Source organism: Pseudopodoces humilis, chromosome 4 (assembly GCF_049639895.1).
Source record: "Pseudopodoces humilis isolate 2021_Gansu_Grassland_sample_001 chromosome 4, ASM4963989v1, whole genome shotgun sequence".
In the NCBI taxonomy this organism is placed as follows: domain Eukaryota; kingdom Metazoa; phylum Chordata; class Aves; order Passeriformes; family Paridae; genus Pseudopodoces; species Pseudopodoces humilis.
This window is the reverse complement of record NC_142203.1, coordinates 24091947-24110490: the sequence shown is the minus strand read 5'-3', so window position 1 is coordinate 24110490 and position 18544 is coordinate 24091947. Positions and strand designations below refer to the sequence as shown.

At 36.6% G+C, this 18544-nt stretch overlaps 1 protein-coding gene across 3 annotated transcripts in view; it reads left to right on the top strand.

The window, feature by feature from the left end:
- Positions 1-18544, top strand: part of KCNN2 (potassium calcium-activated channel subfamily N member 2) — a 72468-nt gene that overhangs the window by 42189 nt on the left and 11735 nt on the right. For all 3 annotated transcript variants that reach the window (XM_005528107.3, XM_014257078.2, XM_088054469.1), the window contains 2 exons: positions 4245-4386; positions 17360-17470. In XM_005528107.3, coding sequence (XP_005528164.3) covers positions 4245-4386; positions 17360-17470 — 253 coding nt within the window. The remainder of the gene's footprint in view (positions 1-4244; positions 4387-17359; positions 17471-18544) is intronic.

Below are 18544 nucleotides of genomic sequence, written 5' to 3'. Positions count from 1 at the left end.
TTTCTTTGACAAACAAAGCCACTGCAGTATTGTTGCCTGAGGATTATATTTATATTTATCTGAGATGAGTTGTAAAACCCTCACTCAGTTTGGCTTGAGAAGGAATTGAGCCATGCTATTTTTTCACAAATATAATCATTTAGCTATTTTTAGTTTAAAGTAGAGTGGTGTCAAGACTTATATATGCTGATTGGTGAGAACTGCATAGTGGTGTTTCACAGGATGATGATTGCCTGGTGAATAGTGTGTTCCAGCTGCAGCACTGCCTGCCTGCTGACATATCCCTTATTAGGAAAGAAGTGTGATAAATAATTCTTACGCCTATGTGACTTCAGCCAATGATTTTTGTACACTGCAGGAATATGTAGCTTTTCTAAATGACCCCTTATTCTGTGGCTGTGTGAGCCTGGGTATAATCATCAAAATCAAACTGCATATAAATGCATTTTTAATACAGTTTTAAATACGAGTTCATATATTCAAGTGATTCACTATCTTCCTTATGCAAATTTTTATTAAGAATAATAGGCGTTAAATATTTACATGAATATATTTGTTGTGACTAATTTCAAAAAAATAAAAATATGTATAAAATTAAAAGTCTTTATATAAATAAAAATTAATGACAAAAAATCTTCCATTTTGAAATTTGGTTGATAATGTCAAGATTTTGCTTTGTGTGAAACTGATCACTGAAAGGAAATCTTAATTTCCTTTTCTTTAATTCTGAGCTTTCAGGTTTCCTAGCTTTTCACGGTAAAGTGTTTTCCTGTTAGATTTCAGAAGTCTCAAATATAGAGTGAATGGATACTTTAGGAAAACTGCAGTTGAATACCGGAATGTGTTACATCCAAGCTGTCTTTCACAGTCCAGCTGGAATGAGGAGATGTTTATAGTGGCTTATGATGACAGACAGAGAGTGAGACAGCTCTGCTCCAGTTCTGGTGTGGCTGGCTTTTCTTCTCTCTATAATGTCCACTGGAATCCAAAGGCTCTCCAGCTCAATAGTGAAATGAGGGATACAGTTGCAGGAATGGTTTTTATGAGGTCTTCTGGTGACTTCTGGTGCCACACATTAGAGCTGAGTTTATAGAAAAACATGATAAAGTTTAACGCTGTTTCCATTTTACTATTCCCTGCATAAATGGAGAAGTTGAGTCTGATGCTGGGATAACTTTGAAAGCAAGTCTAAGGGCAGTGGGTTGATTTCTTTCCCCCTTCTTAAAACAAAGCAATTAAAATTCCTGTAGTATTTATTTTTAGCCATTTCCCTGACTGTACAAGTAAGATTATGCAGTACTGCTTTCTTAAGATACTGCTTTTCCTGCTTTGATACAGATGTAATATTTTTTTTTACCTGATTGTGGACACAGGGTAGCAGAAGACTGTCCTGGTTTTGCTGGCTCAGGATTGAGTCCCAGGTGAAAGTGACTTAGTAAAGTACTTGAAAATCAATGCTGACACAACTGTAATCTTACAAATATCCAAAGCGTGTAGACATCTACCAGAACTGCTAATTACAGGCATTCAAAAATCTTAAGTGAGGTTGCAAGAGAAATATGAGACAAGAGTAAACCAGCTTCTTAAAAATGCGGCAAAGAAATGATAGTATTATCGTGAGTGTGATACCTTCTTATATTGCTGTAATTTTACTTACAGATTTTTAGCTTGAAAAGGCAGCCCTTCAGCTTTCCATGTACAGCTGCAAAAGAGAAAGTTTTTCTGTTGTTTGTTTTTTTTTTAATATTAAATTAGGTAAATCAGGTAATTTATATTGCTTTACTGTGCTTGAGCAGTTGCAGCAATAGGGAGGACATGAAATAGCCTTTGTTTCTTAGTCACATTGAATTCATTCATAAGTACTGGTGATGATTTTTATCTTAAGCATGCAGCATTTGATTGCTGAGCTATAGCCTTAAAATCATAACTAGGTAAAATACTCCAAGTAGGAAATTCAGGAGGCCTGAGGTAACAAGATGGAAACATTTAAACAGGTCCTTGAATTGTACTAACAAATATTAATGTAGATGGCTTTAATGAATAGTTCATCTAGGGAAACTTAATTGTCTCCATGTCTCCAATGAAACTTGAAAAACTTCTGGTGTGCTTTTTAATATTTATGTCACATTTTCTAAAGAATCTATGAGTAGGTTGGCTTGTATGTTTTCTGACGTGGGTAAAGGAGGATAAGCGCATAAAGGCTCCCTTTATCTGTTTCCCATTGTCATTCAAGGCTAAAGAAAGTAGTTTTGACATTCCTTATGGGTTATTTATTTCTGGAACTTAGTGAGTTGTCTTTGAATCTTCTGTTTTCAGACATATGAAGCGTGGAAATGATCAGGTTCAAAATCCAAAGACAGGCATTAAAGAAATGTATTATAAATATTTATGTGAACATTTATTTGTATTTACCTGATTTGCTAATCTTAGAAGGCCTTAATACCTTACTACCTTTACAAAATACTTAGTACCTTTAGTACCTTCGTGGCTTTAGTACCCTTCTGTGAAGTTTATCCAGACCCTATGGACCATATCTCTTACTTGATACTCTGTAGGGATTAGCATGATAGGTACACAGGTTTTGTTCTTGCCTCCTGCATGGGACAGTTGCATCCATATATTTCACAGCTGTTACTTGCTATGTTTGTTAAGTGGAGGCTAAAATCCATAACGTTTAGCGCAGTCCAGAAAAAAAACCCAATGTCAGATTGTGTTCTGCTATATGCACATATATCTATTTATCTCTGTGGTCATGAGTTAGTCTGCTGTTCTTTTTTTTAACTCTTTTTGCCATTGTGCTTATCATTTTTCATGTCCTTAGGACCTCCAAATGTGGGCTTTTACTACATTGTTCTAGGTTTTGTTCTAGGCAAAACACAAAAACTTGCATAAAGTATGTGAGAGACGCCCCTGACACCAGGAGAGAGGAAAATACAGACAAAGTGTGAAACAGACTTGATTGGAGTGATTGCTGTGGTCTCTGGCAGTCAAAGAGCTTTCATGTTGCTGTAATCATCAAGAGCATAGGTGGAACTTGGAAAATAGTGTTTTGCAGACATTTATGGTGAATATCTCACAAGTGTGAGAATAGGGAATTTCCTGAGTGCCTGTGGGCTTGCTCTGCATTCTCGGTCTGTCATGGAGATGAGGTCCGGAAAGGAAGGAAACAGAAGCAGTTATTTCAGTTGTGGGAAGCAGGTTGTTTACGGATTTGTGAACTAATTAAATAAGTGGCCCTCTGTGACCCCTTGTGAGACACGGATTTAGGGACTGACTAAAATAATACCCTTGGGGAATCTAACAGCGTTTAGTTAACCTGAGGCTTCACAGCAGCTGCAGGAGTGATTGCAACCTTGAGTCTGCAGTGGCTGCTGCAGATAATCTCTATGGCAGAGCTGCTCTGTCCAGGGAGCAAAATTCCACCTACTTTAAGCTATTAAACATCTTTTTTTCCCACCACAGAGTGAGTGGTGACAACAGGTTTTAAAACCTAAAATGCATTTTCGCCTTCTATTAGGTATATACGTCATATGAAGACAACATTATTAATCTGAATTTGGAAGGTTTTGGAAGGGAAAAATTAACATATTCTACTATAATATTGAAACTAAGTCAACAAATAGCACATCATGAGATTTCATGTAATAGTTGACTTAACATTAAAGTGAGTTTTTGCTGTATTTAAGGTAAACATCTTTTGATGGTGAGAAATACAATGGCATACCTTTTTATTTAACTTGAACTTCTAGGAGAGGGAAGACCATAGGTTGTCTAAGTCATTTATGTGTTAGGTCAGGATTGGATTTCTGGTCATAGACTTATATTTAGGACAAGGAGATGAAGGTGTACTCTTCTGTCTAGTTGTGCACACAACCTTTTCTGATTCTCATATTTGCCTCAAACTGCAGCAACTATGGTAGACTGGTGTACTGCTACTGCAGAGTATTACCAGGACTTGTACCCCTGGTGAAGAGATTCTTTTGAAAACAAAATGATTTTTGCTACTTTACTATAATAACCAAGTACTGAATTATCAACCATTTCTAGTACTGGTGCTATTTTTATACCTTCTGATTCATTACTGTTGATGTAATTGTATTTGAGTTATATTTAATTCCTTACAGGTGCTTTTAAAATGAGATTGTATACAAAAATGGTTGTATGACCAGTTAATGCATTTTTTTCTGAGAGCACATAGTTTAACAAATGTTTTCATGATAAAGAAATTTTCTTCTTCTTTTCAGATACCATGACCAACAGGATGTTACTAGCAACTTCCTTGGAGCAATGTGGTTGATTTCTATAACTTTTCTATCCATTGGATATGGGGATATGGTACCAAATACATACTGTGGAAAAGGGGTCTGTTTACTTACTGGAATCATGGTGAGTGATTTTGTTAATTGGATATGAGATTACATTTGCTGTTAATTAATTTGAAATTAAGCCCAAAACTTTTGCTAGTCGTAAAGAAGTATTTATCTGCTGTCTTGTAGAGTGTATACTTAATCAGACCATTCCCATAGTCATTCATTCCTGGTAATGAAATGGACTTTTCTTCTTTAGGCAAAAATTTAGTAGCAGTGTAATGAAATACAGAGAAACAAATTGCACCCTGACGTAATTCATAGCTTCAGAAATCTCACTGAAGTCTTTCATTACATGTGAAGATATCATATCATCTTGATCATATTTAGGCATCTGTAATTGGACCAGTGCTAATAATGGATCTTCAGTTCTGACTTTTGTTTCTTAAAATTAATCACAAAGAAACATATTGGTGGCTAAACTCTTAAAAGGCTTTTGTTTGATCATAATTTTCTACTCTATTTCTTACAAGTCTAATAACATATTATTCATAGCAGTCCATTGCCTTAAGTGGAATTACGTTGTGCAATTTGCATAGTAAGAGCTTTTGCTACCCTTGGTACAATGCAGCAATTGTTAGGTCATGCATGCTCAATATATATTTATTAAGTGTATTTAACGTCTAGTTTTAATTTTTTGCACTGCACTATTTGGCCAAAGTTGGGCAGGGAGTAAGGCAATGTAATGCTGGGAAAATTTACGCATATCTGCAGTAAGTTAGATGTAAACAAGTTCTGGACTCTGCCTCTCTTATTTGTATCAACTTCTATGTAAATGTCCCTGTGAATGAGAAAGGCTGAATGATTGTCATATATGTACTGTATACAACAATACAATACATACTTGCTTCTGAATTTCTGCCATTGATTATAAGTAATGCAGTTCCAACATCTGTCTCTGTTAAAACAGCTATATTGGAATTACAGCTGAAAGCAAATGGTATCAAAGCATTGCCCCTTTTGAGCAGACAGGTTGATAGAATATTTATACTAAGTGTATATTTTATGTCCAGGGAGTATAAAAGGTTGAGGTTTTTTTTAATGTTTAAGGATTTTTTTAAAGTGCTTAAAAAAAATAATTCTAAAGAAACCTGATAGGTTTCAGTTTATTGACCTTTATTGATACAGATTGATAAAGACTTCCAGTATATTTTGCAAATGTGGGAAATGCATATCTCCTTAAATACAGGGTTTGCAGTGGAGTTGAAAGGTACAGGCTAAAAGCAGAGGAATGGCTCAGAGGGCTTTTTTAAAGGCTGTTGGCTGAGCTCAAATCTGCCATCTTCTGGGGTGTTTGCCTTTACTTTTTTCTGTGTTGGATAGTGATGCCAGAGAGAATGAAATGTAGTCAAAAAAATCACTAAGAAAAGGGATGGAGAAGCAGTGTTGTCACCTTGAAGTGCAGGGATTGCAGAATGAGAACAGAACCCTCATATAAAGCGACTTCCACTTCTGTGAAAAACTCATGTGGATTTATGCTTACCATTTTCATACATTGGCATCTCTTTTTTACAACTAGTAGCCTTGTAAAATATATGGATGACACCTTCATGTCTCTGATTGGGTTTTTTTTAATGGTTATAAGTTCTGCAGCTGCTCTGGAAGAACAAAGGCTCCAATCAGGATGTCATGATAATGAATTTGTGGTAAACATCTTCAGAGACAGAAAGCATTCTTAACAAAAAAACAAACCAAGTAGTTGCTGTGTTATGATAGGTAAAACAGTAGTGAAAGCCTCACCATTAATTGCATCAAAGTAATCTTTGAGAAAAAAAAAACATGGAGTAATGAGAAAAAGTCAGATGTTGGAATTAATCTGGGTTTTTTGGGGCTTGTGTTTTGTTTTGTTTCGTTTTTATAAAGGACCTGAGACTTACGAAGTGTGGCACAGTAAATATAATAATGAACTCTCTTCTAGCCTAAGCTGCAATACTGAAAAGCTTACAGGTCTTGAATATCATTCTTTAAAACCAGTTACTCTTCTGAAACTTGTACAGTAACTAATTAATGTTTGTTGTGGAAAATATAAAATCCTAAAAGAACAGACCGAGTGATTTTTATTTCAATGGGAGCAATTGATGATCTAATTAAAAGACACAGAAGGGTAATTGTTGAATGGATGTAGTAAAATAAAAGTGTATTATTTGATTTTAACAGGTAAAGTGTAATTCCCTATCATCTGAAGCAGCAAATGCATTGGATTAGTGTGATCAATGCCAAATGAGTGTTCACTTTTGGGTAGGGTCCATATTAAAAAGGATGGAAGGGGGAATAAATAGAAATACCTGTGAATACAAGAGTAGTTACATAGACCGCTGAAGAGTTAATATTGGCTTTGTGGAACTGGTGGCCCAAGGTAACCTCCTTTTGTGTCTTGATCCCTATGAAGGAAGAGCCCTGGTGCATGTCTATTCTCCCACTTCTGCCTCAGGAACTGCAGTGGAAATGGGAGTGCTCAGGCTGTACTCTGCCTTGTACTCCAGCCTGGGGAGTGGACATCCTGCAGTCTGGGGGTGGCACCGAGTTGTGTTGGTGATTGAAATTGTAACAAATGCTGCCTTGGTCACTGGTGTCAAGTGACATCTTTTAAACTCTACAGATGCGCACTGCTGGGAAATAGGAAAATCTTTACATGTGTTCAGGTTATAACAAAAGGAAAAATGCCTTGAGAATTGTTGGGAGTGAGATAGGAAAGACATTTGATTAATGTGTTAGAGAAATTGAGAAAAAGAAACTAAAAAAACCAAAACAATTCCCCAAAAAAAACCTGAACAAAAAAGGCAAACAATGAAAAATTTGAACAATTTACATTTTGATCTTGTAATGCACTTAAACATATGAAACTTTCATAAAAATACAGCGTGCTAAAAGAGGGATCAGTGCAGAGATGTTTTAAAGTCAAGCAAGTGAAACTGAACTGGATGCTTCAACTCAATTACTGATCTGTAAGTCTCATTTTCCAATGAGACTTTACTAGGCAGCAGTAGTAGACTGTGGTCCAGGTGGACTATAAATCAATAGCAAACATATCCTGTGCCCCCTGTATACCTTAGGTAGGTCTGCAAGAGTGTGATGGATGGATACACATACAGCTGCCATTCTCAGAACAGGATGGAGAGGAAATAGGGAGACCTATGGCAGCTTCACCGTGCCATGCAGCTTGTTTGGTGTGCTGTATTTGCATGTGTTTTCTGCGTACTGAGGATGCCCACCCAAGCAGATCTCTCAGATGCTCATCAGCAAGGTGATCTCAGCTACAGGTGGAACTCTTTCCTTGTATGGTTTCTAAGCAGAACTGCTTGTGTAGGTGCTGCTTCCTCTTTCTTAATGACTTTTTGTAGCTAGGGCCTTGGAGTGGTTTGCAAAATTTTCTTTGCTTTGCGAGGAGAATAGTGTAGTTAGCAAAAATTTAAAGGTGAGTAGAAGTTGATGAGAAGTGTGAGAAGGTGGGGAAAGGTGCATAACTATGGACTGTTTTTGCAATGCTTTGAATGCTTTTGCAGTTACACAAGATAAAAAATAGCCACCAATTCTTCTGACTGCAAATTCAAGGACCTGTTACAAGTTTTAAGGACATTTTTCCTTTTAGATCCAGTATTATGTAGTGAGGTGGTGCATTTGTTGTATGATGCAAAGTTTATGATGCAGAATCTTCCTGCAAAGACACCCACCAACAATTAGAAGCAGACATGTTGGCCAAACCTACATTGCTACAAATAAAATGGATAAATTGCAATTGTCCTGTCACAGGATGCAGTTGGTTGGGTATAGCTTGATGAAGTTTGCTTTAAATGAAATAGATGTTATTTCAAAGTGTCTGCCTTGCTAATGTGGAAATTACATTATAATTGCTTCTCTTGTTGAAATGAACCTCAAAGAGATTGGTAGGCCTTTGAAAAAAACCAAATAAATATGGTAAGTTTCTTAACTGTATACAATAGCTGTGGACAAGATTAGAGTTCTTCCTTGCAAAAATTTTAAGTGGAATCTTTTAGGTACGGTATTTGAAGACTGCTCATGGAGGTGAAGTATTCTTATTAGAGTAGTTGCAGTGCAGTCATTGTATACAATCTGGCTTTAGGGACAATAGTTTTTATTAGTTCCAATGGTGAATCAAAAATTAATAAGATCTCCTTTTGAATCTTCTCATGCTGAAGGTTTTAATGTCCTTTGGATATCTACATTTTTTTTCTAAACAATCGCAGTTTCTTTCCTATGAATCACTAACAAAGTGATGAGGACGAGGTGTTTCTGTTGTAAGAACAAAGGACTCTTCATCTAAGGCTTAATTGTGATGTTTGTGGAAATGATAATTGTAGGCAGCCTGGTCTTAACCAACAAATACAGAGAACTAACTAAAAGAGGAACATGGCAGTTAGAGTGGCAGTTTCTAACTGTCTTATTTTTTGTTGGTAGCAAAATCCGAACTGTATTATTTTTGAAATGTAATAGTTGCTAGATTGTACGAAAAAGAGGTGAAGAACAAGTAAATTCTAACTGCATAATTAACATTGTCTGCATGTCTTCGGGGATGAATCCTGAAAAAGAGAAAAATAAGGTAAACATCATATTTGATCAAATATAGAAATTATTTTATAGAACTTTATGGATAATGTAGGAAAAGCTCATAAATTATTGTGCATAATAATGTCTAAAACATTGTATGATTTTATAAAAACTTTTGTTTAATTGTGTAGTGTGTCGGAGAAACAACCGTTTATAAAATACAGAAATGTACTTTGAATTATACTCTAAAATCTGAAAAGGTACAATCAAGTCTAGTTAGAGCACTGTGGTCAATAGTTCTGTGGATAAGAGTATATTTCAAACATCTAGAACACTACTCAGGGAGTACAGAAAATATGAAAAGTTTTTCGTGTGAATTGATATAATCTCGTGTCCATGTCTCAGATATATGCTAGAATATCATTCAGTTGATTCTGATAATTCAGTAATAAACATAAGTGACGTCAGGATTTAGAAAAGAACATGTTTGTTCCTTCTAGCATAATACAACCTAAGTAGACAACGTATTGAGCAGAAATTTCATATGGAGAAGACAGTTAATGATGCCTGCATTCTTAGGGATAAAGCTTTTAAAAGTTGGGCTGCTGTGAAATTTTCAAGCTCCTCTACTATTGTTGCAACACAACAAATTACAAAAAGGGAAACTTTTGTAGGGAATGAAGGTGGTTTTGGATTATTTTATGTCTCTGGCTTGTTGGAACAAAATTTGTAGCTGAAGTAAAGAGTTATAAATTATCAAAAACAAGTTGAGAAGCTTCAAAACATGATCCCTTAAGTAGTGCTTGAGAGGACACCAGTCTGAAAGGTATGAGAATGGCAGATGTTCTACTCCATGTGAGTAACTCCATTTTCAAAACTAGAAAAATTAAGAGAAAAAAACTTCTTCAGAAGGTCTTTAGTTTGTACTAGTAGAGCAGGTTTGGAGTGTCAGAGGACACAGGAACTGTTTCCCACTTACGTCTAGTTATGGATGCATTTCAGTAAATTCAAAGCAGTTGTCTCATGCTGTCATTGTTTACATAGGTGTGACTGGAGATGATGACTGCTGCAGCAAAACTTCTTTGTTCTGAGAAAATGTAATTTCATTTGTAATTTCAATAACCTTACAGAATACTGCTAATACAGCAGTTTTCACATACTTCTACACATATTCTCATGAAACGTTTGTATTTACAACACAGGTGAAGAACAAGAACATCACTGGTAGCTTTCATCCTGAATTATTAAAGTGATGTTTCCCATCAGCTTTATAGGCTGTTAAGCCTGCTCACTTAATGAAATTGGACTTCAAACCTTGTCCAGCAAAAAGTTTTTTATGCATTTTGGGATTAACTGTCCAGGGTTGTTTTAGCTGTTATGACTACTGAAGGTTTACCAGAAACCCAGTCACCAGGGCATATTCAATTGTCAGGCTTTTCTCAGTTAACACTACAGTCTTTTATAGGTTTCCCTGTAGAAGAGACATTGTCTTCATGTAATAAATCATTATGTCCTGTGCTTTCCCAGGTGTCTCTCCTAGTACCCAGCTTTCAATTCTCAAGAAGTTTACCTCACCCTCACTTATGACTACCCGTTCTTACATGTGACAATATTTAATCAATTTCACATTTATATATAGCATTTAATGGTCTTCAGAATTTTTTTTTGCAACATTGCTAAAAACATTATGGACTAATTAGAAGCAAACAAACCTGCTCATCTGCTCTTATATATGTCAGAAGTTTAAATGTTGCAGTAAAATTCTAGATGTGATGCAGACAAACTCCAATGAAGACAACAGTAGACAGGCAAATATTGAATATGTGAAAGTATAAATAATACAAAGCTATTTTAGATCACCCTTTTGGCTGAGATAGCACAGTTGTTGTCCTATTACTCATCTTATTTAATTTCAGTCTTTCAAGGTTATGCATCTCTCCCCGTAAACAGTGACAAATGCAAACCAACATTTATACAGCATCATTTCCCTAGCCTCTTTCTGTCTTGTTTTGGAGATGTTTTTTTTCACTTCAAGCAACATTTTTTTTAAATTTTTTCCCCTTTCCCTGGTGGTCATGTATGTCCACCTTTGAGACAGCCAAATGAACAAAATTCCTGTTTAAATTCTTACAGGATTTTCATTTTATGCAGAGCAGCAGGAGGAATGTTGTGCCTTTTCTGGTGCAGAGCTAAATTTCCCACCAGAACCATATGTCTGCAAAGCGCACCTTCTCTCTCCCTCAGTGGATCCCAAGGGAAGTGAGCAAGAAATGTGGCAACTGCCTCCTTTCAGCTACAGGCAAGTATAGCAGGACATTTTTGTGACATCTACACCAGTAAAGATGGCACTTCACTTTCAGTCCAGTAAACCAAAGATGCCAGGTGACTTTCAACAGAGACACTGATACATAGTGCTGCTTCCCTTCTCACCAATAACACCCTCCGGGTGGTTGCAGGAGCAACTCAATTCACTGTTGTCTTGTAAAGGTATTTGAAAACCTTATCAAAAAAAAAGGACCAAGTGACAATGCCAGAGGCATCTACTGAGGGGACTACAGGGTTTCTCTACTGACCTTTCAGCTGCTTTCAGTTCTAACTGAAAAAAAAAGCAGCCAGAGCCAAGCTTTATTTGCCTTAGATAAACCCTTGGTTGAGGAGTTGAAAGCATTTCTCTGGCTATCAGTAAAACTGGGTCTTGGATGAGAACGTTAGATGTGCATGCTGGACTGCACTTAAAGTCTGAGCCCTTCAGTTTTGCAATCACTGTTTGCAGCGCTGTGAACCTTCAGTCTTAGCACTTGTGAGCAGTAGTAAAGGCATGGTCTTGATCCAGATTCCATAGCCACATTTTCATTGTGTGCTGTGGGAAGCACCAGCTTTTTCCCTGCAGCTGCCATGGCTGTGTCAGCTGTAGTTTACTGTAATGTAAAACTCTAGTAACTTTTGGTTAGTCAGCTTTGCTATGGTGATTCTGCTGATACCAGCAGAAAGCTCAGTGTGGGTTGCATAAGTGAAGAGGACAGAGGATTGTGATTGTACTGCAAAAGGCATCTCAGCTGGTATGTAGTGAGTATATTGATGAATAACTTTGACCAGGAAGAAAAAGGCAAAATCAGGTCTGGTATGATATGCACACTAAAACTGGGTAATACAGACCTACCACCTTTATTAATTCTGATTTATATTCCTATAGCTCTTCAGGACTCCTGATCCTGTTGGTACCAGTACTGTATAAAGAAAATAGAAATATATAGTCTAAATTACTGAAGAGTTTTCCATTCCCATAGAGCAGTTAGAATTGAAAACATGGAGGAATTGTGTAGGATCAGAACAAGTGATCTTGGCTTACCACAGTCTGTCGTACCTTCACTGGTTTTGCTAGGCTTTGTAGTAAGTAAAAGCCTAAACAAAGAAGGAGAAAGTTTTAAAAGAAAACTATATATTAGATTTATATGTTTCTAGGAAGCTTTTACTAAGTAAATAGATGATGCAAAGGATCTTGTCTGAAAGAGCTTATTAGAGCTGAAATCCATGAGGAGTCACAAAACATTGCAACTGAGGGCAAATGTTCTGTATATGATGCTATAGAGAAGGGACTACATCAACACAGAGCAGAATAACATTCTAAGAATGACAGGTAAAGAAAATAACCTTTGCAGCAGTCTCTGAGGTGTCTAAGACATAGTTTGCTTTGTTAAAGCAGTTGAAAGGAGGCTTGCAGTAATTCAGAACTAAGTGCCAAGAGGAGGGACTTTGCAGAAGATGGGGAAAGTTGCAATTTTTGATACCTGAAAGTCAAAGACATCACGAAGTAATAGTCATTCTTTTTTCTGAGGGTCATGTTTAAAAATTTTGTTCAGTTGCTAAATTTAAAGTATAATTTAAAATACACTTAATTTCATCTTTCTTCTCTTTCCCTTTTCAAATAGCACAGGCTTGACATCAATGTCTGATGATGTAATTTTTCCCCCCTCAATTTAATCCATCCTTCCATTCAATTTTTTTAAGGAGTATCAATCATCATTTAGGCTTATGTAACAGAGAAAATGATAATCCTACTAGTGTTTAACAACTGCCTAACCATATATGAGTAAAATGCCAACATACACTTCCACTTACATTTCTATCAAAGAAACTCACTTTCTAGGCATCAAAGAGGACTAGAGAGGAAAATGGCTTTCACAGACTGTTGCGTGCCTGCTCGAGCATTTGAACTTTAGGTATCATTCTTTGTCCTTAACAGGAACAGCATATTTAGAATTAAAGATACAAAGAATGTCCTTAAGTTGCTTGCAGTCACATCAAATTGTTTTCATAAGGGACAACAGCTAAATAGATTGTCAATCAAAGTGAGTTCTGTCCTGTGTAAATGGTTGTGAGCCTAATGCTAAAGGTTGTACTGCTCATAAATGCAAATTCTACATCAGCATCAGAGATCTGATGCCACTGTGAATTCCAGAGTTTGTTGATTTGCTCAGCTGAAAGACTGTGGATGTCGTTCTATTAGGAACGGCGAGGAGAGAACGACACAGACTCTCAAGGGAGTCAGAACAGGAGAATTCCCTAGTTTATTACTTTAGACTTGTTTTATAGACTGGTTCGTGGAAAGTACAGAAAGGAAATTCTTATTGGTTAGTAAATCACTACATCACCATCATTGGTCAGTGGTGTACAACACCCTCTGACTTTCTCTTGCCAAGAAAACAAGAGACAGACAAACAGCACCTGCAAGGGCTGTTTTCTGTCTTTGAGGATTGTTTTGAAATCCTCCCATGAATTTCTCAGGCTAGCTCTCAGGCAGGACTGAGAAGCTATGCGGCCTGCAGTTTCTGCAGGCTCCCTGCAGCTTGCTCCAGAGCTAGCATCCACATGTGGATATGTTTATTTTCAGACTTCTTAATTCTACTGTAAACTAATATGCTACACTTCATATCAAGCAAGAAATACTGTACATTCAGGATGAAATTCATCTTCTGATCCTTGCAAATAGGAAATAGGCATTGCTCAGCTCATCACCTAATCTTGCCTGTTCTTAAAACTGTGATCTTTAGGGGCTTCTCATGCTTTACTAGATAATTTCATTCATTCAGGTTGTACATGCTTTCAGGAATAGAAGAAAACAGAAGAATTCAGGTACATCGGCTTTTAAAATGGGTGATTGCTGGCAAATGCTGGATCACAGTGTACTTGAACACCATCAAATTAATGGATGATTAATTCTGTTATTACCTGTTTCCACTAAGTGGAGCAAATGAACAATGTAGTCAGACCTTAGCCTTGGCTTATCAATTTGCTTACACTGCATGTGTTGTAATAATTTCTGTCCTAAGTGCCCTTAAAATCAGGCTGCTTACCAAGCCAAAACACACTGCAAGAGCTCTGTAATGCAGGAGATGGACAGGCAGCTGATTAAGGAGTGTGAATTCCAGATAGAATTGATACATGTTTTGATACCTGAAAATTCCTGCCTTTTTCATTTTCTTCATCTTACATATAATTCTCCTGAGCAAGGGCTTGGAGCAATGATTTATTATTTACTTCAAAACTAGATTAAAATAATGATGTTGAAAGTTATAAAATGCAGTAATCAAACATAAGACTTGGTAGAATTTTATTCTCTAGAAAACGCCTCCTGCAGTTGAAATAATTATTAGTACTTTTACTTAGTTTGGGTAATTTTAATAAGCAAGTAGCTGATGCATTACGTAGTATTGGTATAACAAACTGGGCATATAAGCTGACCTACTGATTTTTCTGTGAATCAGCATATTTGAAAAACATGGCAAGCATCAGACACACAACACTACCATTTTTTTAAGTAACTATATTGCTTCCATTTAATTTCTGTAATTTTGAATCAGTCTCACTTTATTAGTACTTTTAAGGATGTTGAGCTCTCTAGGGGAGCCATGTAATGCTACAGGTTGCTGTAACAGAAAATATTAATTAGTTTCTTATAGTTCAAGTGGAATTTTAGTCTATGTCTTAAGCTGCTATGAGTGATTTTTTTTTTCCCCTTCATAGTAGTGTGAAATGTAAACATGCAGGTAGTATAATACTTCCTGCTTCTGTAGAAATACTGAAAGAGCTCATGTTCATGTCCTGAGATCCCATCATATACCACAAAACCAAGAGGTTTAAACTGGATCTAGAGTACCTTGCCAATAAGCTGTTCTGGAGATGAGGAAGATAGCTGTACATACACATCATAGAGGTGGTTGTCACAGCTTGCCAGTGACAGTATTGCAATGCTGCAGGCAGTATATTTTATATGAGACATTAAACTCCCACTTATGACAGCATTTGGCCCTTACAGCTGATGTGCCACATGGAAAAAGCATGGGACTTAATCACAAAGGCTGGAGTGATTTTGCCTCAGACCAAACTCTTTTGACTGCCACCATTCCTCTAGCCTTTTTGAGGGGTATTGGAAAAGAGCTTCTAGTGTTTCTCTCCCCCAGTAAATTGGCTTAAACAGGTGTTTTGTGCCAGTTGGGTCTATATTAATAAGCTCATTTCCATCCTAGATTTCTTGCTGTGAGCAGGCAGAACTCCGGTTATGTCATTAAATCAACATCTGGCTCTGGTTTTCCTGACATACTGAACCAAAAAGTGTCTGCTTTTATCTTCATTTCCTTGCTATTATATGGGGTAATTTATTTGCCTACAGAGAAGTCTTCTGCATATTAGCATTTCCCTTGACAGGAAGAAGACCTAAAGAGCACTTTTTCTGTTTTCTGGGGAGATAGGACATGTTAGAGTACCTTCTGCCTTGTGCTCTTTTCAGAAGGCTCATGGGCTTCTGAAGTGCTTAGCCTTAAGCTGTGTGGGCTGTATTCTTCTTTTTTAACTGTTAATGGTGTCTGGAAAAGTAAAAGAACTTTTAGCACCATTTTGATTCATGGAGAGAGCAAAACTTCAAGTAAATTCCCATAAACTTCCATCATCAAAGACTGGACAATAGAATAGAAAATAGGAAAGGCTTAGTATTGAGGACAGGAAAGAAGCAGGAAATGCAGCAAAATTATGAGGGACTCATCTGAAAGATTGCTGAGAGTTGAGGATGGAAGATGAGAACTAATTGCAGAAAATGAGGTGCTTGAGAGGAATTGGATGGGTTTCTTGGAAAAATCTGCCAGGGAAATGGAGAAATTATTAATTGAAGGCTTTCACAGAATTCATTGTGTGCTTCAGTAAGTACACAGAGAGACAAGATCCAGATTTTTAAGGAAACGTGGAAAAGGGTTTCCAGTGAGTTAATTTATTTTGCAGTATCTATGTGTTTATTGATGGATTTTGTATTTTGAAATTTTTACTGAATTTTCTGGAGAGTGTAAGGCAGTTACAGATAAGGGGCATAGAGAATAAATTTATGGAAGAAATACAGAATTAATAGAAGAAAGCTCTCTGAAAGAAAATGTATTAAGCTTCAATGAGAAACAATGAGAGATTGTTTTAATTTTGAGAGGAACTGACGCAAGTGCCATAAGAGCTACATTGGAATGAACCTGCAAGTTAAACGTAGCCTCATGTATTTAATGAGATATTTATACTTTTTTATAAAGGGCCTGTAAAAATTTGTTTATTAAAACAAAATATTAAGGTAGCAGAATTCATAAATAATTTAAAGGAAATTATACTTCTAGATGTGTATAATTGACACTGCTTATTATCTGTCTCATTTTAGCCTCCTTTCTGCTTCACTTGCCCCTTAAAGAAACGTGTAAATTTGTGATGCTGATAAAGGCACTGTCATTCCCAAGAGGCAGGCACCTTCTGGAATTAGCCTGTTGTGCACTTGCATGCTCATATGTATACATGCATGTGCATACGTATCTACAGCACAAATTAGAAAATTGGTATTTTCTCCATCCAAGTTTAGAAGGCATGGTCCTGTGTATGTGTTCTATTTTATATGGTAATAAGATAAGCAGAAATAATATAGGAAAAGATCACTGACAGACTCAGAACAATAGGGAAATATACTAAAGTGAATAAATATTAATGTTACTATTATTTTTAGGCCCTACAGAAAATCCTAAGAAACTTTTCTTTTTTGTGTGCGTGTGCTATATACTAATCAATCTTATTTCTTCTTTAGCAGTTGCTGTAACCTTGAGAAAATTTTTACGAACAGGGTACTCTGTAACTAACATTCTTGGCTTAAAAAGTTGTTTTTATAAACCCCTTTATTTATGCATTATAAATGGTATGTGCTCAAATTTTCAACCCCTGAAGGAGAAAAATGAGCATAACATTTAAATTATGCCATTCACTAATTATTTTGGTGCCTTGACAGTTTACCAGCCTGTAAATGATGACTTTTCATAATACTCTGAAATGAAATAGCTGTAGCATGTTCGCTGAGTTTACCTGGGATGAACCACCTGATGCCTGCCATACTTCTACAGGAAAGGAGAAGTTTCGTCTAAAAACTCAGCAAAATGCAGTAGTAACATCTTGGGGGTTTGTTTTATTGTTTTCAGGGTGCTGGGTGCACTGCACTGGTGGTAGCTGTGGTGGCAAGGAAGTTAGAACTTACCAAAGCTGAGAAACATGTGCATAATTTCATGATGGACACCCAGCTAACTAAAAGAGTAAGTCACACTTTATATTCACATCTGAAAAGGAATACTGTATATTAATTTATTTCTGCATTTGCTTTTAAGTAGTCTTCTGCTTGGTACCCTTGTTAAACTTTATCATGGGTGTTATTTTGCAAGATTAGAAATTGAATGCCTTGAGTTCTCTAAATTGAGGGCAGCTGCAAGTTGTCAGCAAACTTTAAGGATTTGAATATTGTATAGAGGGTCCTTGTAACTGGAAGGTATTTTGTGTTAATTAGTTAATAGTCTAGTTTCACAGCAGTTAAGTGCTGTGAAACTAGGCTATTGTATTAAACCAAAAGCTTTTGTGTGGCTTATGAAAACTTTTTTTTTGTAGCTAAAATAGGTGAAATGATAGATAAAAACAAAAATTTCAAGCTATGAGAGATATTCTGAAGTAAACAACATATTCAGGATTTGTGAGTGAGGCAGTCTTTCCAACTGCTTTTCATACACAATGGTTTATTTAACAGCACACAGTACTGAAGGGCCGTGAAAGATGTTTGTATATATTATTTTTAGAAGAGACTATTTTTTTTACAAAATAGAAATCATTGGTATTTGTAGAAATATTTTAAATGAAAGAAAATGCAGCAACCAAGGCAATAGAAATCCTTTGCAGAAACAAACAGGTCAGTGTTGAGGGAACAAGAAAATGAGTAGTAGCTGTACAGTCCACTCAACTTGTTTAGTCTTTGTTACTGGAAAGAACCAATGTGGAGACAAAGGTCCTTGTAATCACAGTGGGAACTCAGCAGAGTTTCTCCTTACTGAGGGTGCTGAGGGATGTCAGTGCCCGAGATGGAGACAGTAGTTCTGCTCCAGGTCAGGAGGAGGCTGGATGCCCATGCAGCTCTGCACTGCCACAGGTCCTGTGCTGCAGAGAGCCCTGTCTTACCCCCACGTGCTGTGTTTCTCAGAACACTGCCCTGGCTATGCTGGCTCTCATTTCTGTGCTGCTCACCACTGACCGCCTGTATCTCCTCTTAGGAGTCACAATGAGGAAAGACTAAGGATGAGTGGGAAGACAGTTCTTATATAGGTATAAAGGGTGTCTGACAAGGT